Source organism: Pseudorca crassidens, chromosome 11 (genome assembly GCF_039906515.1).
Source record: "Pseudorca crassidens isolate mPseCra1 chromosome 11, mPseCra1.hap1, whole genome shotgun sequence".
In the NCBI taxonomy this organism is placed as follows: Eukaryota; Metazoa; Chordata; class Mammalia; order Artiodactyla; family Delphinidae; genus Pseudorca; species Pseudorca crassidens.
The window spans coordinates 98,853,667-98,875,956 of NC_090306.1; the positions used below are offsets into that span (position 1 = coordinate 98,853,667).

Here is a 22,290-nt window from a genome sequence, read left to right on the forward strand (position 1 = left end):
CGGGGAATTCCTATTCATCCTTCACAATTCCGCTCTGAGCCTTCATTGCTCCATCGAATCACAGTTATGATTGTAACTGCTGTATGTTTGCTGCCCGCCTCTCTTCCTGGACTGGCGGGGCAGCAACAGTATGGTACTCCGCTCTCCAAGCCCAGGGTCTAGCTAGCGCTTGGATGAAGGGATTAAACTGAGCCTTGTAAGGCGGGGCCAAGGCCCACTTTGCAGGAGAACGGTGGGGGTCTGTCCCTTAGTTGGCGTTAAAGGGCTTTACTGGTGGGGGTGGGGTGTTGCTTAGCGTCCACAATTCATTCCCCGGCCAAGTCTCCCAGGCTACCCTCCCCAGAGGCCGTCAATGGCTCTGCCCTAACCTCTCCCCTGCGGGGTCTTTCCATCCTGCTCCATCAAATCAAAGCAGGGGCAGTCCCAATCTGCCACCCTCCTACTGTCTGCTTTCTCCCTCTCCCAAAAGCAACCACAGCACAGACCGCTCTCAAATCTTAGAAAAGCTCATAATTCTACTAGGGAGCCTGTTGCAAATGCAGAGTCCCAGGCATCATTCACGGGAGGCCCACTCAGAGGGACCTGGTGCGGAACCCTGGAATCAGCATTGTTAAGCAGCCTCCCAGTGGCCCCGATGATCCTACTTTAGGAGCTTCCTGGGATGCAACACGGAGACCCAAGATAATGCCCTGACGAGGGGCAGGGAGGGAGAGCCACTGCCGTCAAGGTGGGACTCTGGGCTGGGGACGACCTCCGGTGGCAGTTGCCGGGCCTTAGGCACAGGGCTGTCTCAGTCTACTGGCCAAAGGTGGGCCCCGCGGCAAGCGGCATTTGTCGCACCAGGTGTGCCTGCAGGCCTCAGCGCCGGGCCTGCTGCTGCCTCCCTTCTGTGCTGGGGAGACAGACGCGGATATAAATAACAGCGAGGCCGGGCCGGATGAAGTAAGTGCGAGCAGGGAGGCAGGAACGGCCGCCAGGGAGCGGGGGAGGCAGAGGCGCTCCAGCGGGAACGGGGCGGCGCGCGGCTGACGCGGGCCGGGAGCTCCCTCGGGTCCCGGGTGACCTTCGGGCGGGGGGCGGGGGGCGGCCTCCAGGCCTCAAGGCGGGTCCGCGGCGCTGCTGAGCTCCCAGCCAGGCCCGAGCCGGAGGTGTGACAAGGCCTGGCTAGGGGGCTGGGGAGGAGGCTGCGGGGCGCCGAGGTCGGGCACTGGGGAGCCAGCGAGTGGCTCTGAGCAGGAGACTCCCCGCGGTGAGCGGCCTCGGCCACTCCGCACGCCCAGCCCGGGACTCGGCGAGTTCGCCGCGCCCGCTCTGGGCCTCGGTCTCTCCAGCTGTAGGCCCGCCGGATTCCCCAGCACTCGCGGGCAGGAGCGGGGAAGGGAGCGCGGAGGGGGCTGCCCTAGTGTGGAGAAGACGGAACAGCCTGGCTCTTCCCGGGAGAGGGCGCCCCTAACGCCTCCCTTCCCCTTACCCGGCGCCGGCGCTGACGCCCGCCCAGCCCCACCTCGCCCCGCCCCTCCCCGCCCCGCGCCCGTTACGTAACCCCTCCCCTCCCCCTCCCCCTCCCCCTCGTGCTCCGCTGTGGTGTGGGGCTGGGAAAGGAGAGGCTAGGGCCGCCTCCCTCCGCGCTGCCTTGTTTGGCCCGGCATCCTCCCCTTCTGCTTAGTGCCCAAGGGGAAACTGAGGCAGCTGTCCAGCAGGGCACAGTGAGTTGGGGTGCACGCGGGGATGGGGGTAACCGCCCTCGCTAGGAGGCGAGGGGAGCCCAGGGGAGCTCAGTCTGCGGTGAGAGCCCCAGCTCCGGCTGCGGCCACGACTTCCTCCTCTGAACAAAAGTTCCCTTCCTGGCCCTGACGTTGGGGGCTCTGGAGGTCCCCTGCTGAAGAGTCTTCCGCAGTTGCTTTTCCCATCCCACTGTGTGTGGGCCACCAGTATCTTGAATTCTAAAGTCAGGCAGTGAAGCCCAGTGGTGACTGGTACCTCCGCCTACCCTCTGGGTGACCTTGGGTAAACCGCCTCTCTGAATCTCACTGTCCCCACCTATAAAATGGTGCTGCTTGCAGGCCCTCCTTCTAAGGTCTTAGGGAAGAACCCCGCATTTCAGCACCTGCTGAGTACTTAGGAAGGTAACTGTGAACTGTCCTTATCCTCCACTCACCCCTCCCAGGGCCTGACAAAGTGCAGGACCTGGGCCTGGCCCTGGGCTGGTAGGCGGTGCCCCACTGGGCCAGTCAACTCCCAGTGCACCTTGGCTTTTGCCCGGGGAGCACGTGGTCTAGGTCTGCCCTGTGGCCCGGCCGGCAGCTGCAGCTGAGGCTGTTGCTGAAGGGCCCGCTGGTGCAGCACTGCAGGCCCTGCCCGGCTGTCCTCGCACAAGACCCCTGGGAGCACCTGGGGATCCCCTGCAGTGCCACCCATGGTCTCTCTCTGAGGTAGCCAACCCAACACGTTTTGAGCACCTTCTAAGAACAGGCTTTGGGATGAAGGAGGTATCTGCCCAGATCTCTGTGCTGCTCAGACACAATGGGAGCCTCAGTCTCTTCATCTGCAAAATGGGGACAATCACACCTCCCTTCCTCCCCTCTTGCTTGGCCTCTGCCAGGTTGAGATGAAATGCCTCTAACCCTGCTCACCTTTATCGGGCCTGGAGTGTTGAGTCCAGGGCTACATGTTAATCTTACCTTCAAACAGCAACTTGAGGTGAGAATTGGTGTCCTTTTACAGTTGGGGAAACCAAGAAGTGGAGTAACTCCTCCAGGTAGGGTGATCAAAAGTCCTGGTTTGCCCAGGGACAAACACACCTTCAATGGGAAAACTGGGAGTCACCAGGCCACACAGCTCGCTAGTGACAGTGTCTGAGTCCGAAGTGGCAGTCCGACTCCAGAGGCCGTGTACAGCAACACGGGACTGTATTTCCCTCCATCAGTATTTTCTGAATGTACGAATGCATCTCTTCCTGCACCTGCCTCCAACCCTTGCTGACTCCCGTGGCTTGTATATCAGGATCTAGGAGAGTCCTATGGGAAGCAACTGAGGTCTCTGGGTTCTGCTGCTGAGTTCTTAGCACCCCCTCGGCCCCTCCCTGGTTCAGCTCTGCCACAAGGAACCCCCCAGGGTCCACCCATCAGGCCCTAACCCTTTTGCCCACAGGGGAGGCTGGGTTCCTACTGAGGGAGCCACTGCCCCCTGATATCAGCTGTGTCACTTTGGAGCTCAGTTCCCTCACCTATAAAATGAGGGTGATAAAGCTGCTTTCCGGTTGCTGCTGGAGATTCAAGACAATGTAGGTAAATCTGGCACCCCGGAGGCCCTCCATATATGAACATTGTTATTGCTGCTATAATGTGGTAATTATAGCAAACTATTCCATCAAGGGCTTCCTCTGTGAGGGTAATTATCCTAAATGCTTCCCAAGCATTGAAGCCCGAAGAAGTAGACACCATTTTTCAGGTGGAGTTCTGTGTCTCAGGGAGGCTGTGACCTGCCTAAGGCCACAACAGTGAGCAGCTGGACTGCCATTTGCAGGGTTCTGTACTCTTGGAGAACTCAGCTCACGTTACGGCAGCTGCTGGTGATACGGGGCAACTAGGGCACAGGGTAGGGAGGGATTGCTGAGGTCCCCACAGGGCGCCAGGCCCCCTGCCTGCCTCCCGGACAAGCTGGTCCTCTGCTTGCCCAAGGTGGCAGGACAGGTTGTAAGAACCAGCCCTTTGCTCAGGCCAGGCTGCTCCCCCCGGCCGCCCCCCCGCCATTCGGCCGGCTCCCCGAACTCTCTGCCAGTCACTGTTCCCTGTCTGCCAGCCAAGCTCTGGAGCAGTCCAGGACATTGTGTCCAGAGAGAGGGCCAAGTGGGCCCCTTGCCCATGGCCGATGACCTCCTGCCCCGCCCCTCTGGGCCTCAGGCCAACCTGGCCTGTCCCCGGGCCTGGCACGCCTCAGCCCCTCCTGCCTCTCTGCATGCCCTGCTGAAGAGGGGTGCCCGCTGTTCCAAACCTTCCTCTCCCAGAAGGCAGCCCTGAGTCCTGAGGGACAGGCTCCCTGGGGTGCCTTTCAGAGGAAGGCAGCTGGGCTCTTGAGAAGCCTATTTTCCTGCTCCTGGCATTTTTGCTCTCCCTGTCCCCAAATCCAGCCAGAGCAGGTGAGAGGCCCCCTTGGGCAGAGAACTGACTGCGGGGCCCCGTGCTGACGCCGAGACGTGAGAGGACACAGCCTTATCTCCCCTGCCCCCTGCCCCCCATGGCTCAGGAAGCTGAGCTGCAGAGCAGTTTGTGCAAAGCCCCACAGCGGCTGAGAGTTAAGCGTTCACCATGGGAAACAGGAAGGGGGCCGCCCCAGGGAGTGAGGGGCACAGAGATGGGAGGAACTGCACCTGCTCGGAGGCACCCTCCTCACCACTCCCTCTGCCGCGTTCTCACCATGTGGCGTCCTTTTGTTTCCCTGAGGGTATTTTTCTCATTTGTTTATGAGGTTTACTATTTATCTTGCCCACTAGAACATGAATTTGGTGAGGGCAGGGACTTTGTCTTGTCCAACAGCTTCATCGAGGAATAATTGATAAACTATAAGCTGCACGTACTTAAAGATTATAATTTGGTAAGTTTTGACATATTATATACCGTGAAACAATCAAGATAATGAATATATCCATCACCCCCCAAAATTCCCTTGTTCCCCACTTTAATCCTTCCCTCCAGTCCCTTCCATTCCTCCTCTCCTGTCCCCAAATAACCACTAATCTGTTTTCTCTTGCTGCATGATTAGTTTACATTTTCTAGAATTTTCTATAAATGGATTGAAACAGTATGTGTGGGTTTTTTTGTTTTTGCTAGGGCTTTCACTCAGCATTAATATTTTGAGCTTCATTCATGTATCAGTAGTTCGTTTCTTTTTTTTTTTGTCTTTATTTTATTTTTATTTTTTATTTTTTTGTCCGTGCCACGCGGCATGCGGGATCTTAGTGCCCTCACCAGGGATCCAACCCCAGGCCCCCTGCAGTGGAAGCACAGAGTCTTAACCACTGGACTGCCAGGGAAGTCCCAGTAGTTCATTTCCTTTTATTGCTAAGCAGTATTCCATAGGGTGGGTGTACTAGAGTTTGTTCAGCCATTCTCCCCATGAACGACATTGGGTTGTTTACAGTTTAGGGCTAACACATAAAGCTGCTATGAACATTGGTGTACGAGTCTTTGTATGGACAGTTATTTCCTTTTCTTACGGGTGAATAGGAATGGGATAGCTGGATCATATTGTAGGTAGATGTTTAACTTTTTAAAAAATTAAATATCTATTTTTAAATTTTATTTATTTATTTTTGGCTGCATTGGGTCTTAGTTGTGGCATGCAGGATCTTCGTTGAGGCATGTGGGATCTTTCGTTGTGGCGCTCGGGCTTCTCTCTAGTTGTGGCGTGCGGCTTTCCTCTTCTGTAGTTGTGGCATGCAGCCTCCAGGGCGTGTGGGCTCTGTAGTTTTGCGGCACGTGGGCTTTAGTTGAGGTGCGAGCTCAGTAGTTGTGGCACTCGGGCTTAGTTGCCCTGCGGCGTGTGGGATCTTAGTTCCCTGACCAGGGATTGAACCTGTGTCCCCTGCATTGTAAGGCAGTTCTTTACCACTGCGCCACCAGGGAGGCCCCAGAAGTTTAACTTTTAAAGAAGCTTCTAAATTATTTGCAAAGTGGTTGTACCATTTTACATTCCCACCAGCAGTGTATAAAAGTTACTAATTCCTCCACATCTTCGGTAACACATGGTATGGCCTTTCTTTTTAATTTTAGCTATTTTTAAAATCATTTATTGGGCTTCCCTGGTGGCGCAGTGGTTGAGAGTCCACCTGCCGATGTGGGGGACACGGGTTCGTGCCCCGGTCCGGGAGGATCCCACGTGCCGCGGAGCGGCTGGGCCCGTGGGCCATGGCCGCTGAGCCTGTATGTCTGGATCCTGCGCTCCGCAACGGGAGAGGCCACAGCAGTGAGAGGCCCGTGTACCGCAAAAAAAAAAAAAAAAAAAAAAAAAAGTCATTTATTATTTTTCCAAATGTTCAATTTGATTTAACTTTTAAAAAAAATCTGTTTATTTATTTATTTGGCTGCAGCAGGTCTTAGTTGCGGCATATGGACTCTTAGTTGCAGCATGCAGGCAGGATGTAGTTCCCTGACCAGGGATTGAAACCAGGCCCCCTGTATTGGGAGCGCGGAGTCTTACCCACTGGACCACCAGGGAAGTCCCTTAATTTTAGCTATTTTAATAGTTGTGTTCATTGTGGCTTTAGTTTGCATTTTCCTAATGACTAATGATGTTGAACATCTTTTCATGTGCTTATTTGCCATCGATATATCTTCTTTTGATATAGTCAAATCTTTTCCCAATTTTGTGCTGGGTTGTTTGTTCTTTCTTTTTGGCTGTGTTGGGTCTTCGTTGCTGCACGCGGGTTTTCTCTAGTTGCGGTGAGCGGGGGATACTCTTGGTTGCGGTGCACGGGCTTCTCATTGTGGTGGCTTCTCTTGTTGCAGAGCACGGGCTCTAGGCGCACGGGCTTCAGTAGTTGTGGCACGTGGGCTCAGTAGTTGTGGCTTGCGGACTCTAGAGTACAGGCTCAGTAGATGTGGTGCATGGGCTTAGTTGCTCTGCGGCATGTGGGATCTTCCTGGGCCAGGGCTTGAACCTATGTCCCTTGCATTGGCAGGCAGATTCTTAACCACTGCGCCACCAGGGACGGGCTGTTTGTTTTCTTATAATTGAGGATTTAAAAAAATTGAGATGTAAGTGACTTTTTTTTAAAGATTTATTTATTTATTTTATTTATTTTTGGCTGCATGGGGCTTAGGTGCAGCATGCGGGATCTTTTCTGAGGCGTGTGGGATCTTTCGTTGTGGTGCATGGGCTTCTCTCTAGTTGTGGTGTTTGAGTTTTCTCTTCTCTAGTTGTGGCATGCAGGCCCCAGGGCGTGTGAGCTCTGTCGTTGTGGTGCACAGGTTCCAGAGCATGTGGACTCTGTAGTTTGCCGCACACAGGCTCTCCAGTTGAGGCACGAGAGCTCAGTAGTTGTAGCACGTGGGCTTAGTTGCCCCAGGACATGTGGGATCTTAGTTCCCTGACCAGGGATTGAACCTACATTGTAAGGTAGATTCTTTACCACTGGACCGCAAGGGAAGTCCCGAGATATAACTGACTTTCAAAATTATATTAGTTTCAGGTGTACAGTGTAGTGATTTGATATTTGTATATCCTGTAAAATGGTATAATTGAGTTTTGAAAGTTCTTCATAGTTTCTCTATAAAAGCTCTTTTACAAAGACTGTATTTTGCCTACATTTTCTCCCAGTCTATAGCTTGTCTTTTTATTCTCTTAACAGTATCTAAGGGAATTTTGATGAAGTCCAATTTATCAGTCTTTTCTTTTATGGATCATTCTTTTGGAGTCGTATCTAAGAAATCTTTGCATAACTAAAGATCACAAATATTTTCTCTTGTTGTTTTTTTTTCCTTCTGTTTTTTGGCTGTGCAGCATGCAGGACCTTAGTTCCCAGACCAAGGATCGAACCTGCACCCCTGAAGTGGGAGCGCTGCATCTTAACCACGGGACCACCAGGGAAGTCCCTCTTTTGTTTTCTTTTAAACATTTTATAGTTTTAGTTTTACATTTCTGCCCCCTGGATATCTCTGTGGCTCCGTGAAGGGGGTCATCTGCACTTGCTGTGCCCATGGCTTTACCCCCTCGCTCCTCCGCTCAGGAGTCTTGTTTCTTTTCCCATCTCCCTGCCCACCGCCTGGAGCCCCTCAATGTAGAGTCCAGGTGCCATCGTACCAGCCCAGCCTGAAGTACTTGGCATGTGTGCTGGGCCATAGCTCCTCCCCCATGAGCTTCTATCAACCCTCTGAAGAGCCTTCCGGGGCTGGATAGGAGCCTCCTGCGGCTCGCTGACCTTCCTTCTGCCGTGGATCTGATCAAGGTGTTGAAGTCATAATGACCTGCGTCTGTCTTCTACTCCACTTTTCTACCACTAGAAGTCTCCCTGTCCTCCAGCAGGCCCGTGCCCAGGGCCCAGGTCAGGACCTCGCACAGAGGAGGGGCTCTGGGGAGGTTTGCTGATTGAATGTGTGAGAGAACTCTATCTCTGCTCCTAGCCACAGATGCAGCAACCTGGGCATGAGAGACTTAACTCTCACATTGGAGGTTAGATCCCAGCTCGCCACCTGGGCTATGGGGCCCATGATGCGGCCTTGAGGACTTCTTCGACCTCATCTTTGCCTGTCTCTTGTTTACTGCTGGCCTTTTCATTCCCTGAGCACACCGTACTATTTTATACCTCGCCCTTGGGAGTGGCTGACCTCTCTTCTGCTCTCTCTGCCAATTCTCTTGTAATTCAGATTGCGGGTTGAAAGCCCCCTCCTTGGGAAGGTTCGCCTTCCCCCAACTGCCCAATCTCAAGGAGCCACTTGGTCACTAGCTACCATCACCAGTTTTGATTGTCTTAGTGGAACATCCTCACCATCTGACAAATTCTTCACTTATTTGTTTGTGGTTCCTAGAACATCACTTCAGGAAGATGCCTGGAACAGTGTCCAGCACTTATGGGGCCTCCATGTTGAATGGTAAACGTTGAATGTTGAGTGATTTACTGGAGTCAGTTAGGGCAGAGCCAGCCTCAGGACCCAGATGTCCAGGTGGCTGGACCAGGCCTCTTCTCCTGCTTGGCCTTACCAGCCCTGCCACAGGTCAGCAGTATTCTGATCAGGTCCTCATGCCTGCGGGGGTCTCGACTGGTAGCCCTATGGTCCCACCCAGCGCTCAGCCCATCACTGTTTTCTCCCCTCCCTGGGGAAGGTGCCACAGCACAGGGTCCTCCAGGGCCCTCACCAGGGCTCAGGAGCCAGTGGGGCAGGAAGCGGTGCTGACCCAGGGACCAGCCCAAATGGCCTAGCTGGACAGGCGCCTAGCCTCACTGCCTCTCGTACAAATGGGACAGAGGTCAAGAGGGGAGAGAGATATTTGAGGTTACACAGAGTCGGCAGCTGTGAGGACCCACTTCTCTCGCTGGCAGTGAAATTCCCCAAATTAAAACCCAGAAAATCAGCAGGTTCCTGTCACCCAGGGGCTTGGACACTTCCTGGCTGGTCCCAGCCTGTCCTTAGGCCCTGCCCACTCAGGACTTGGCTGAAGTGGCCAGACCCAGGGAAAGGAGGAGGGACGGCAAGAGTGTGCCCCTCCACCCCATGACTCACTTGGGGGAGGTGGCAGTGAGGGGACCAGACAGTGGCATCCCCTTGGCCCAAGGGCGGGTGCTGACTCAGGCAAGCAGTGACGAATGGAGCAGGGTTCTCCTGCCACCATGACTCACCCCTACCCACCCATCTGTTCTCCAGGAGAAACTATTTTGAGGGTGATTAGTATACGTCCCAGGATGCTACCTTGCTGGGGGACAAGCAGCTTCCCACTCTTGCAGAGGGCAGACTGGGGGCCAGCCTAGTGTCTGCTTTGAGAATGGAGTTTCCTTTTCCACCCCAGCCTGGTCCCGCTGTTGGCAGGGTTGGGTTTCGACCTGTTTGCTGATTCAAGGAAGCATCCAGGACTGGGCTGGCTGCTGGTGTTTGAGGATGAATGATTATGGCCCTGCTGATGAAATGGTACTTGTCATTTATTCTGGGCCAGCTACGGTGCTCAGCATTTTCCACTCACTGTTTCATTTAATCTTCACAAGTAGGTGTAATTATTATACCCATTTTAGAGGTGAGAGAACTGAGACGCCTGAGTAGGTGGAGTGGTTGCTTGAGGTCACCCAGCTCAGGAGCGGCAGGGCTGGGATTGGAATCCTTGTTTTCTCAGGGAGCAGAGTCTAGACTCTTCCCTGATGGGCGCCCTCCTGACACGTTCCCTGGGGAGGGGACTTGGTCTTGCTTTTCTCCTTCCTGGCTCTTCTTTGCCTCCTGATCCCTGGGCTCCCAGGCCCCCTGTATACACCTCTCCTGTAACTGCTGTCCCACCTGTGCTCCCCAGGCAGGCAGTGGGTGCTCATGGAGTGTTTGTGAATAAGTGAGCCTTTTTTCCAAGGAACTCTGAGTCTACCAGAATGTTCTTTCTCTCCTTACCCCCAGGTCTCCCACTGCACCCCTTCAGAGCCAGCAACTGGTGAATAAATGGAGGCAAGAACGTATGAATGAATCATTTCTGTGCCTGAGCCATGGAGAATTTGGAGGTTTGTTCAAACCCGGACTCTCTGTTCTTTCAGCTGGAGGGGCTGGCCGGGAAGGCGATCTCGGCACCTGAGCTGGGCCTCCCCCAGGCCTGTCAGCTCCCTGGCACGTGCACAGGGAGTGGGAATGAGTGAGTGGGTATGGGTGAGTGGGAGTGGGTATGGGCCTCTACTCTAGTAGAACCTGTGCTAGGTGTTTTATTTATATTAACATAAATAGGAATGAGTATGTGAGGGGACCTGGGGCCCACAGGCAATGGGCAACCTGTGCACAGGGACACTGAGACAGGCTGGGCTTCTCCCTGCCAGGGCAGAGGAAAGGGAGAGCTCTGCCAGGGCCTGGGCATCCTGGACTGGGGCCTCTCTCTCCTCGACAGGCTCTGTTGAAGGAAGCGGTCCATGGAGGGGCCAGACATCAAGGGCTCCTGGGACCTTGTGCAGATGTGGGATGTCTGGCCTGAGAGCTTCTAGGCCCAGTTCACACACTTGGGTGGGGAGGGATCGGTGTTGGCCTGTTTGGGGGGTGAGGGGCCTGAGGAAACGCTGGTCCTTTTGATGCCCCAGAAGAGCTGCTTGCCCCCTGCCCCAGCCTGGATGGAGGTGGCATCCCCCAGGCCTGTCACCTCGCCCACACCCAGTGGCAGCCCTCCCCCCACACCCCAGTGGCACTCTTCCATAGCAGTTTCCACAGTTTTATACATGAAAAGGTCACACATGGGGCAAAATCTCAGCTTCCCCACTTACTAGTTTTATGAATTTTGCAGGTAATCTAACTTGGAGCCCATTTCTCAGTTGTACCATGGAGATAATACCTGTTATCACCAGGTTGTTGTGAGTGTAAAATAAGATTCAACAAATACCTAGCTGACATCTTCAACCCTTGGGCCTTGCGAGGCTGATGTGCATCACTGCTGGGGAGGGGCCCCAGGTACCAAGGAAGAGGGAGGAGACGCTGATTTCCTCCCTAGCCCCGGGCTCAGGCAGGCCACGTCAACCCTGAAACAGCTCCAGAATTGCCCAGCCAAGAGAAGGGTCGAGAATCTAAGCACCAGGTTTTTGGATGGAACCTGACCTAGGTAGGCTCTTCTCATCCTTGCCCACTCCTAAGGGTCTAGTGGTCTCTGATGGCCAAATACCAGAAGAGGCGTGTCCTGTTCTCACCACCTGTCAGCAGAGGGAGCGGGGCAGTTCCCAACCTCATGGAACCTGCTTCCGTGTGGAAAAGGCCCTGTGGGAATGGGCACCCGGGGAAGTGTCCTGGGCCGAGGGGAGAGGTGGTAAAAGGGCCCTGTGACACTGTGCCCACCCAGGGGTCAGGTGAGGATGACTAATCGTTTCGTGAGGTTCACAGGGGCTGGGTCACTCCAACTCTCCCCATCCCAAAAGGGGCCCCAGAAACAAAACAAGCAGGGAGCAAGCAGAAGGTTATTATATATCATGCTTTTAATACAAACTTAAAAAAATCTGGAACAATATAAACTGTACAGATTTGATCAATCTTTTTGTTTTGTTTTTAAACTAAATCTCTAAACACACCAATGTTCCATTCCAAAATATTGCACAACATTCTGAATACAAAACACTTGATTGTATTCCTCCTTCACTAAAGAAAACAAATTCATTACCCTGCTCCCGCGAGCTCCTCTCCATGTTGCCTCAGTGCCCCCCTTCCCATCCCCAGGGGTCAAACTAGAGAATCTACAGCTCACTGCACTGAGAAAAAGACATCATTCTGGACTAAAAGTTTACTTCCTTTACAAGACGATCCACCTTTTGACTTGTTCCTGGGAAAGGGGGTAGACAGAGAGAGGATGGGGAAAGGGGAGAAATAGGTTTTATTCTCCTCTTTTTTTATTTTAAAGTTTGTTTTTCCTGAAAAAATATCTTTCTCTCCTCTTAAGAAAAAATCTTGAAAAGAAAAAAATTACCTTTACGTTAGAAATATACATATATTATATATACCTCTTACATTTTACAAATGTAGCAAATTATTCAATACAAACGGACACCAAAAAATGTAAAAAATAAAAAAAAAAGTTTTCCTATGAAACCAGGTAAATTAGTGCAGATTTTTGTTTTGTTTTCTTAAAAAAAAAAATAAAGTTGAAGCAAAAATGCCTAGATTTGAGACAGACTGACGTGGGCCCAAGAGCCCAGCACAGGAGTCATGCTCCTGATCACACATTTTTCTTCGTATTTCAAAAGACACTAAGGGGTTGGTCTCCCCCTCCCTGTATGTGGTGAGGAACAAGCCGCCCAGGGTGTGGTGGGTGCCTGTGTGCATGAGTGGGGGAAGAGGGGCTGGAAGGGGGCATAAGGCAGCATCCAACCTTTCCCAGAGAGCAGCCTGGGCCTGTCACCTGTGCGGGAGCTGAGAGCTCGGGAGAGGGTGGCCCAGACGGGGCTGGCCCCTGAGAAGTCTAGGGGGGACAGACGGTGCCGGGCCAAGGAGCCAGGGCACTGCCCCGCGCGGGGAGGTAGAGCTGGTGCCCACTGCAGGGAGAGGAGGCTGGCAGTGTCCGTCTGGGCCGGATCCGCTGCCACAGCAGTTGCCAACTTGGGGTCACTGGGAGGAGAGGGTGGGGTGCCAAAGGTTTTGGTGATGGGGGCCCTGATGCTACGTGCCCACTTGCCAAAGCGTCATGGCGTGGAAGCTAGCCCACTAGGGTTGGGTCAAGGTAAATTCTCTCCAGCAGAGGTGGGGAGGGCTCTTCAAGAATCCAGACACAGCGCCTGCCGTGGCCAAGCGCCTGTCCAGCCCAGCCTGCTCGAGATCAGCATTGGGCCCAGTGGGCCTGGGTCAGACAGTGAGGGGATGGCAAGAGGTACCAAGAGGTTCTCAAGCAGGCAGGGGAAGAAATGTATTAAAGCGACATCTACAGCCAAAAGACCAAAGTCTCAATTCAAGGCTTTGGACTGCCCACTACAGGCACTGACCCAAAACTCCCACCCCCCAGGGCGCTCAGGTAAGCGTTTCCCACCCTGGGCTAAGGTCACACAATAGGAGGGTCCGAGTCCAGGGACTTCTCTTAGGTATCAGAGGCTGGGCATTCCCTCAGCCCCTCACTGCTAACCTTTTTTTTTTTTTTTTTTTTGGTCAAAAACAAAAGTGCAGATCCCTCCGCAGTCTGGAAACCAGTTCCTTCTGCAGTGCTTTCCTCTGGAAGCGTCAGGCTCAGCCAGTCTGGCGCCACCACGTGAAGCACCCCACAAAAGGACTGACAACCCACCCCCAGTGCATTCCCCACCCTCACACATAAATAAACACTTGCTGCGACCCAGAATCACACCCAGAGGGGAAGTTTCACATGGCTCGGAATCCTTTAAAACAGGAGAGCAAATCACGCACGCACGCATGCACACGCACACCTACACTCACCCCACCTCCCTACCCAAGAACTCAGGCCCAGGAAAGAAGAGGCTACATGAGAGAGGCCACATGTGCCAATGGCTGGGTCTCCAGGGCCTCGGTGATGGTCTGGGCCAGGTGGGAATGGTGGCATGGGGCCACAGGACAGAGATGAAAGGGACACCAGACAGAGTGCTAACCTCCCTGGAGTCACAGACTTCAGCTCTAGGGGGAGGGTGTCAAGTGGCCAGCTGGCAGCTCCCTAGGGCCCAGGCCTGAGAGGAAGCGGGGGCTGGAGTCAGACCTATCTGGGTGGCAGGGCCCGAGCAGGCCTGCTGAGGTTGGATGGCTCTGAGTGAGAGGACAGCTGGGTGATGAAGACAGTGACACGGGGCAGTCTCTCCCTGTTCTGAGGAGGGCCAGGCCCCAGCCACTGTCTTCCTTCCCTGTGAGCTGGGACACACCAACCCTAAACCAGGCATGCGAAGGAGGGAGGGAGGGAGGGAGAGAGGGAGAGAGGGAGGGAGGGAGGGAGCAGGGAGCAGCAATTCACATCTGGACCATTCTTAGCACAGGAAGCCACTAATTAAAGATGTTATATAGAAAACTACATGTAAAAAAGAAAAAAAGAAAAAGAAATATAAAACCCAAACCAACCGAATAAATCGGAGGCAGGCAGGAGAGCAGCAGGGGGCTGAGCTAAACACTGTTCAGTGCTTCAGGGGCCCCTCCCACTCCATGCCCGGCCTGGGTCATGTTTCTAGAAGTTAGAGTGAGAAGACTGGAAATCTTTTTGTGTATTTTTCTTTTCCTCTTTTTTTTTGGCCTTTCCTTTCCTTTCTCTTTTCTGTGGTCTTGGGTGCTCCTGGCCCCGTGGGCAGGTGGGCAGTCAGTTGGCCAGCACGACGGGCTGAAACGGCTGGCTGGGATACTGCATGGTGTTCAGGTTGTAGCTGAGGCCTTCCACGAAGGGCGCCTTCTCCAAGAAGAGGCTGTTGGCGCCACCTCCAAACACCTGGGCCATGTCGAAGCTGCTGCTGTTGCAGGTGCCAGCCCCACCGCCCCCGAAGGGGGCCGGGGTGCCACTGCCCTGGCCATCGGCCCCATCACAGAAGAGGCTGGGAGAGCCACCGCCGTTGTACACGAATTCCTTGGCATTGGGTGAGAGCTGGGACTGAGGGGCTGGGTTGGTGGCGATGAAGTTCAGTGAATGCAGAGACAGAGAGAGGCTCTTCTGCTTCAGCAGGCTGTTGGTGGGAGAGCGGGCCATGCGGGGCTGCTGCTGGGGGATCGGCTGGCCACTTGCCCCGCCCCCCGCCCCCCCACCTGCTGCCCCGCCCCCCTTCTTCATCTTGGTGGAGCCAAACTTGGTGGCTGCGAAGGAGGCGGTGGTAAAAGTGATGGGCTGAGCGGAGCGGGGCATGAAGGTGGGGCTGGGCGACTGGCCAAAGGACGGTGACGGGGAGTTGGACAGGGAGCTGTCCTGGCTGCCGATGGGCACAAACACCTGGGCATCGGGATTGAAGCTGCTCTTGATCTCCTTGTCCAGCTCTGGGGCAACACAGCCCTCGCTGTCATCCAGGTAGAGCACTTTCACAGCCCCCTTCTCACCAATCTGGTAGGACACCTCGAAAGGGTCGATCCAGACACTCAGCTCCTCGGGCACGTTGGCCCGCACATCCTCCACCGCCAGCCCACTCCGCTTGGCGGCCAGCTCCACCACGGGGTCCACTATCTCCCCGATGTGGACACAGCGGAAGCCAGAGCCCTTCAGTGGCTTGTCAGGGTACCAGTGGCCTTCATATTTCTTTTTCAAGAGTCGCTCTAGCTCCTCACCGAACAGGTCTGCCCGGCGCCGGGGCAGCTTGTTGTACAGGTAGGAGATGATGAAGTTCAGGGCCACTTTGATCTCCAGCTGCATCGTCCTTTCCTAGGCAGAGAATCAGCACAGGCACGTGCACAAGCCAAGGACAGTGGTAGGAAATGTAAGGTGGGCAGCCTTGGGCTCCAGACAACGCTGAAAAATGAGAAAGAAAGGCTTCATGAGTAGATATGCAGAAAGCCAGTGGGCATCAGACAGAAAAGCACCAACTTTGGATCACATAGCCTCAGGGTCCCATTTCTGCTGCACTAGTGACAGGTTTATATGTGTGACTGTGGGCAAGTCCCTTTTTTCTGAGCCTTAGTTTCATCAGTAACATGATATTTTAGTCGGCACTTGATAAATATTTTTAAGTACTTCTAAAGAAACAGGGGTACTGTGGTTTCCACTATTTTGAGAATTCAGGTCACTTTATGAGTGACACCAAAAAAATCGAGCTCCTAAATCAGATGGAGAAGGGAAGGCTCTTGCTAACTTGTCTCTGCAATATCTCGGTGAAGTCCCACTCCCAAACTGTGACAGGCCAAGACAGGAGTTTAAAATCTTTAGTTTCAACCCCTTAAATGGAAAGGGATACAGGTCACTGAACAGAAAGCAGCACTGCCAACTTTTCACGGGAGGCCAGGACTCCAATCGCATCCAATTTGTTATCCTGAGTTCCCTGGGTGTGCGTGTGCTCTGGCTCACTCTGGGTTTGCAGAGCTGATTCTTTTGCAGAACAGTGTAACCAAGGCGAGCATTTCCATCCAGACAGCCTCCAAGAATGGAGACTGGGGCATGATCCCCAGGAAAAAGTCAAGACCTATCACAATCAGAGGCATGGACCAACAAGGAAACTACTGACTAGGGGCTGCCCTAGGGAAGCAGAGGAAAGGAGAGGGAAGTGGGCCCTGTAGGCCAACAAAGCCTTAAGAGCAGTACCGGTGTGGCCTGAGGGAAATCTCTATAGTTTCTGGCTAGAGTGTAGGTGATGAGGTGGGCAGAGAGAAGAAATTTTCCATCACCCTACAGCCTCCAGCTGGGGACCCATCATCACTCTGTCTCCCAGGGACTGTCTGACCACCTGTCCTTGGCACCAGACCAGATTCATCACGTGTTTGGAGATCCCTGGAGAGGAGGCAGTCCAACATAAACACTCAGCTTGTTATTTTGGGATTCTCTCACAGCCAGATCCACAGAGGTCAAAAAGGTTTATTCCTGAGGTCTGGGCCAGCCTCATTTCTCAGGAAGATGATCTGTGAGGTCCTGAGAGCCAGTGATCCTAATTGCCTCACCTTCTCCAAAAGGGCAGATCCAGGTTCATGCCATAGGAGAACTGAACTGAAAAGGGCCATCTTTGAGGGCCGACAGAGCCAGAAAATGTTCCTAACCAGACCTCTGGGTGAGAATGTGCTGCTGAGCTCAGCACAGAGACAAGACTGATCCACTATCCGTCAAGGGCATCTTTTGTCCCTGGAGCTGGATTTCGATTAAAATCCCTTCTGGGTCCAGCACACAGTATCCAGGTGCTAATTCTAGGCTTGAGGATCTTGAGCTTTCGGAACACCTGACCCAACTGGCTACGGCCTGGGACCATGGCTCCCCAGGGCGTTTTAAGGACGGAACCCTCAGGCAAAGCTCTCCGGGGTGAGTATCAGAGAAAACGCACTGGGTTAATGTGGAGTATCTGATGACGCCGGCCATGTCTAGCCCCTCCCTCACTTCAGGTCTGAGTAGACAAAGGGTCACGTGGGGCACCAAAAGAAGTGCCACGAGCATGGCCTCTCCTGAGCCCTCCACAGGGAGGCTCAGGATTCAGGTGACTCTTTTCTCCCCATCTATCCCAGCCTCCAATACAGACAATCTCCATGTGTGTTCAGATGTCTATTCCTGGTCGCCAAAGATCAATTCCAGGGTCCTTCTAGGTTTAAAGAGAAGGAGAATGATAAAGATAAGGAGCTTTCTGTTTACGAGGATTGGATTCATCACCAGATGCAAAGATAGCTACCAGGACCATGGGCCTCCCCTCAAGAACAAAGGCCTGTAAGGGCCACAGTGGCCCACTAGACGTGTCCAACACACATGAGACTAAAAAGTTGTAAAGAAAGTTGGCACTGGTTCCCAAGAATGGGCCTGGAGTTAAAGACAGTGTCTTCAAAGTATTTTTGAAAAGTAAAACTTGAACATGACATATGACCCTTCTCCCAAGGAACCACATGGCCTCTTGGCATGCCACGTGGTCCAAAGGGCTCCTGCACCCTGCTATGCCTTCTCAAACTCTGCTGCGTAACTGCCTTCTAAATCACCTCCCCTGAACAGTTCGGCCTCAAAATGGGAGCATTTTAAATGCAGGCCAAAGTCATTGGGAAATAAGCCTCCTACCCCAAAATACAATAGAATCACTGTCATCAGCCCTGCCCAGCTAACCATTTTCTGCAGCATTAGCAACTAAAGCTGCATGCCAGGGGCTTCCCTGGTGGCGCAGTGGTTGAGAATCCGCCTGCCAATGCATGGGATATGGGTTCGAGTCCTGGTCCGGGAAGATCCCACATGCTGCAGAGCAACTAAGCCCGTGCGCCACAACTATCGAGCCTGCGGCTCTAGAGCCCACGAGCCTCAAATACTGAGCCCACGTGCCACAACTACTGAAGCCCGTGAGCCTAGAGCCCGTGCTCCACAACGAGAGAAGCCACCGCAATGAGAAGCCCAGGCACTGCAACGAAGAGTAGACCCCGCTCGCCGCAACTCGAGAAAGCCTGCGCACAGCAACGAAGACCCAACGCAGCCAAAATTAAATAAGTAATAAATAAATAAATTTATTAAAAAAAAAAGCGGCACACCAATTTATACCTCAGTGATGCTGCTGCACAAATCAGAAGTAGATAATGCCACCTTCGCTTCTTCAACTCGAGAACAGGCCAGGCCAGATGGCTGTGGGGTGGAACCTTACAAAAACGACGGACAACCAGAATGAGATTTTCTGCTCTAGCAGCTCAAGCTCTAATTTTGACTTCAAGAAGCTTACGGAACAGAGGATTAAAGCACTGGTGCTGTCTTTAACTAAAGATAGGAGTGACCACTCACATCAGTTTGTTCATTTTTTTAAGGCTATTGGACAAATTCTAGAGCTTATAAATTAAATATTCATACAATGTGGTAAAATTAGCTTAAAAATAACCACCCTTCAATAAAAGGAACAAGTAGATTCAAGCCAAGCCGCAGGAGAGGACTCAAAGACTTTCTCCAACCCTGACTCAGGCACAAAAGGCCAGAAATGTGGCAAAAAGAAAAAAAAAGGCTAAGTGCTTAACAACAGCAAAATCTACCTTTTGTCAACATATTAAAAAGTTGCAAATATGAGAGTAAAATTCTGTCCCCTTTTATTTAGAATCTTATCCTCCTTCATTTGCTTTAATTCCAGCAACAAAGTTCATCCTGGATTCAGATCCCTGTGTTGAGTTTTAAAGGAGTAAGTGCTCAAGAGAATGTCAAAAAAGGGGGAAGAGGGCTTCCGTGGTGGCGCAGTGGTCGAGAGTCCGCCTGCCGATGTAGGGGACGCGGGTTAGTGCCCCGGTCCGGGAAGATCCCACATACTGCGGAGCGGCATGGGCCCGTGAGCCATAGCCGCTGAGCCTGCGCGTCCGGAGCCTGTGCTCCGCAACGGGAGAGGCCACCAACAATGAGAGGCCCGCGTACGGGGGAGGGGAGAAAGAAGCTGAAAGGAGGCTGCAAGTCAACGATATGGTAAATGGAGACGCCAGAGAACTTCTGACAAAAACTCGAAGGACAGTTTTTAGGAAGAAAAAGTTGTTTTAAAGGGGAAAAGGAGGGATAGTGAGGGAACCCACTGGGCCCCCAAACCCTGAGCACCTGTAAAATATTCAGGCACCTCAAGCCTTAACATCCAAATCATAGGACAATCAAGCACTACCAGATTCAAATGAGTGTGGAAAGAGGACTCAGGGTCCTCAATTTTGACAAGGCCAGTAGGTGTCACAGACCGGGTGCTGGGCAGTGGGAGCCCGGCTCTGGCGGGACAGGGGGTGGCCCCACCACACTGGTCTCGGTGGCAGACGGGTGGGTGTGGTTGAAAGGCTACCAGGACTTGTGCCAACTGACTGCACCCCCCCAGTGTCCCACACCATCTCCCCAAAACATGGACTGTGCAAGCCCGACTACGAGACTCCTTCCGACTAAGAGGGTCCTTTTGGGAATTCCCTGGCAGTCCAGTGGTTAGGACTCCATGCTCTGACTGCCGACGTCCTGGGTTCCATCCCCAGTCGGGAACTAAGATCCTACAAAACCCCGCTGGGCGGCCAAAAAAAAAAAAAAAAAAAGGGGGCCCTTTCTAGGCCTCTCCAGGTTCCTCTGAAGCCAGGAAGACTTGACTGAACCCCAACATACACGGGGAGGTCCGGGGCAAAGGTGCACTCTGCGCTCTGGGAATTGTAGTCTTCAGAAACCTCACGCTCAGGTTGGAGCAAACGACCTACTTTCTCTGCACACTACACTTCCCTGCGTACTTTGCGAAGACTAAGCCGGGGAACTACGCATGCCCAGTAAGGGGAGCTGGAGGAGGGTGGGAGAACCGAGGAAAAGTTTCCGATGCACATGCGCGTTGTGGCAGACTGGCGCCCCCCCTCCCCCGCCCACCGCCTAATACATTTTATATAAATTCTACCCATAAGGCCTACTCCCCGTATTGTGTCGCCCACCATATCCATGTCTCGGCTTCCCGAAAAACTGAACTTTTCTTTCTTCCTCTCTCTTCACTGCCTCGCAAGACCGTTGAATTAACAGCTTCTAATGAGTTTTTTCTGGGTGAAGGCGGTAGGCCGGGATAGATAGGAGTCACATCCCTCCCTCTCCCCAAACCCCTGCCACTTAATCTGTATTCCTTGGGCTGGGTGGTTTCCCTTTGGAGTTGCTGTAGGGACGGCGGATTCAAAGAGAAAGAGCCTTTTCACTTAACGCCCAGCGGGCTCCGCTGTAGCACCTCACAACCAGGAATGGAACGGCAGGAATAAACCCAGTTCTCCCGTCCTCTCGGCCAAAGAAATTCCCAGTTTTAAGCTGCGGGGAGGCGCCGGGCGGACAATCAGAAGGCCCGACGCCAGCAGGGCCCAAGCCTCACCCCTCTTCTAATCCAAGTCCGAGTAACCAGACCCGGCTAGGTAATGGGAAAGAGTTCCCAGCCAGGGAAGAAAAAACTGTACATCTGACAACATTTTCTAATACTTAAAAATTGTTTGTGAGTCTCCTTCCGCTGCAAGGCCTGCTCTATTGACCAGACTTACCAGATCCTCGGCAAAGCTCCTCTGCAGGGTGTTAAACCTCCCTAATCCTTCCTCCCACACAAGCTTCTCTCCCCCTCCGCTTAAGAGGGGGATGGGGGCAGGCACCCAAGAAAGCAATAGGGATGTTTTTCTGCGGTTAAATCAAAGATGAGGGACCCACTCCCACGGTAGGGTGGGCAGGAAGAAGAAAAGAAAGGTTAGATACTGAGCAGACACCAGGGACCCCCCTCGGCTAGCCCACGAGTTGACGCCTACTGTGTGGGGTTCTGGTTCCTCTAGGGGGTGGGAAAGGGCTGCCAGCTGCCCCTCCTCTCTCTGTTCCCTCCTCCTCCCCCTCCCTTTCTGGTCAAGGGCACAGTCCATCCTCTGGACAGGAGCTTAGGAGTAAGGCTCTTCCTCCCAGGCACCTCACCAGGGTCAACCTGAATCCACTCCCTGATACTGCTGTAAGGGTACTTTTTTCCGCCCAGTTTCCCCTTAAAACACTAACGTGGATAAAGAGCTAAAGCCAAATGGTAAATTCTGGCTCGGCGGCCAGAGGACAGTCACCACTGACCGGTCCAAAAGGGGGGTGTCCACCCTCCATCCCTCAGGCTCCACAGGGCCAAAAATAAGCCCTATTAATTATTACCACCCTCCTACCCCGCACACGGTAAAAGCAGAAAAACAAGGCCTGGATCCCCTTCCTTCTTCTGATTTTATTTAATGGTGGTGGGAGTTATGTTTTCGCGGGGAACGAGGAAAATCTAGCGACTCTCTAGGATATGAAGAACGGAGGGAAAAGGGAGGAAATGCACCGCACCCAGGAGGTGGCCACACTTGGAACAGGGAGAGAAAGGGGCTCTGGGATACCCCAGGATGAGAGCAAACGTGAGGGAAAGAAGAGCACGGGGAAAAGGTGGGGTCCAGTGAGGAGGCGGAAGGGGAACGGAAAATGTTGGCCAGGTGTAAGAGGGGGGGCGACAGCAACGTGGAGAGTCCACCAAAGCGGAGAGCGGGAGTGGGGCGGGGGTAGGGGAAGGCGTCGGGCCTGTTGGGTCTCGGGGGAGCCCCCCCCGCCCGCACGCCCCCCACTCACTCACTCGGGTCTCCGCGGCGGCGGGGCGGTGTGCCGGCCGCGGGGCGGCTTCTTCCTCCAGGGTGGTCCTGGGAGCGGGGCGGAGGTTGCTCTCCCTTCCCGGGAGCCGATGTGTCCTTTTCTTCGTTGAGGATGGGGGAGCGAGTGAGGGGAGTATGGGCTATGATCTCAATAATAATTCTTTCAGCTTTTTGGAGGTCGGGCTCAGCGGCGGGGGACAGAGGGCGGGCGGGCCGGCCAGCGGCGACGGCGCGAGGCTGGAGGACCGGAGGGTTGCTTGGGTCGCGGGACGGAAGACGGTCCCGGCTGTGGCCGGCGGACGGTCTTGCCCTTCTGGCCCCGCGTCGCCCAAGCCACTCGGTTCTCCCCGCCGACGACCCGCTCCTTCCCGCGCCCCTGCCCGAAGTGAGCAAAGTCAATGAAAAGTTTCACCCTTAGCAACCCTGCGCACGGATCCGGCTTCCCCACCCCTGCGTGATGCGTCCCTCCGCCCTGCAGGGGCGGGGCCGAGCGCCGGGC

General features: G+C 53.7%; 1 protein-coding gene and 1 long non-coding RNA gene across 6 annotated transcripts; one reads left to right on the forward strand and one right to left on the reverse strand.

The window, feature by feature from the left end:
• The first annotated feature begins 1,576 nt into the window (after positions 1–1,576).
• On the forward strand, positions 1,577–13,312 carry LOC137202534 (uncharacterized). 2 transcript variants are annotated; one of them, XR_010932650.1, is made up of 4 exons: positions 1,578–1,706; positions 4,493–4,593; positions 7,501–8,041; positions 10,089–13,312. It is a non-coding gene; the product is annotated as an uncharacterized lncRNA (long non-coding RNA). The 2 variants fall into 2 exon arrangements; XR_010932649.1 differs by lacking the exons at positions 4,493–4,593; positions 7,501–8,041 and having other exon boundaries at positions 1,577–1,706.
• Positions 11,611–22,212, reverse strand: TOB2 (transducer of ERBB2, 2). Of its 4 annotated transcripts, none has more exons than XM_067698218.1 (3): positions 21,776–22,212; positions 18,247–18,341; positions 11,611–15,552 (listed from the first exon to the last, which is right to left on the reverse strand). In XM_067698218.1, exon 3 carries the CDS (start codon positions 15,454–15,456, stop codon positions 14,425–14,427), a length of 1,032 nt encoding a protein of 343 aa, XP_067554319.1. In that variant the 5' UTR covers positions 15,457–15,552; positions 18,247–18,341; positions 21,776–22,212; the 3' UTR covers positions 11,611–14,424. The 4 variants fall into 4 exon arrangements, with proteins under 4 accessions (XP_067554319.1, XP_067554320.1, XP_067554318.1 ...); XM_067698219.1 differs by having other exon boundaries at positions 21,772–22,212; XM_067698217.1 differs by lacking the exon at positions 18,247–18,341.
• Positions 22,213–22,290: the final 78 nt, after the last annotated feature.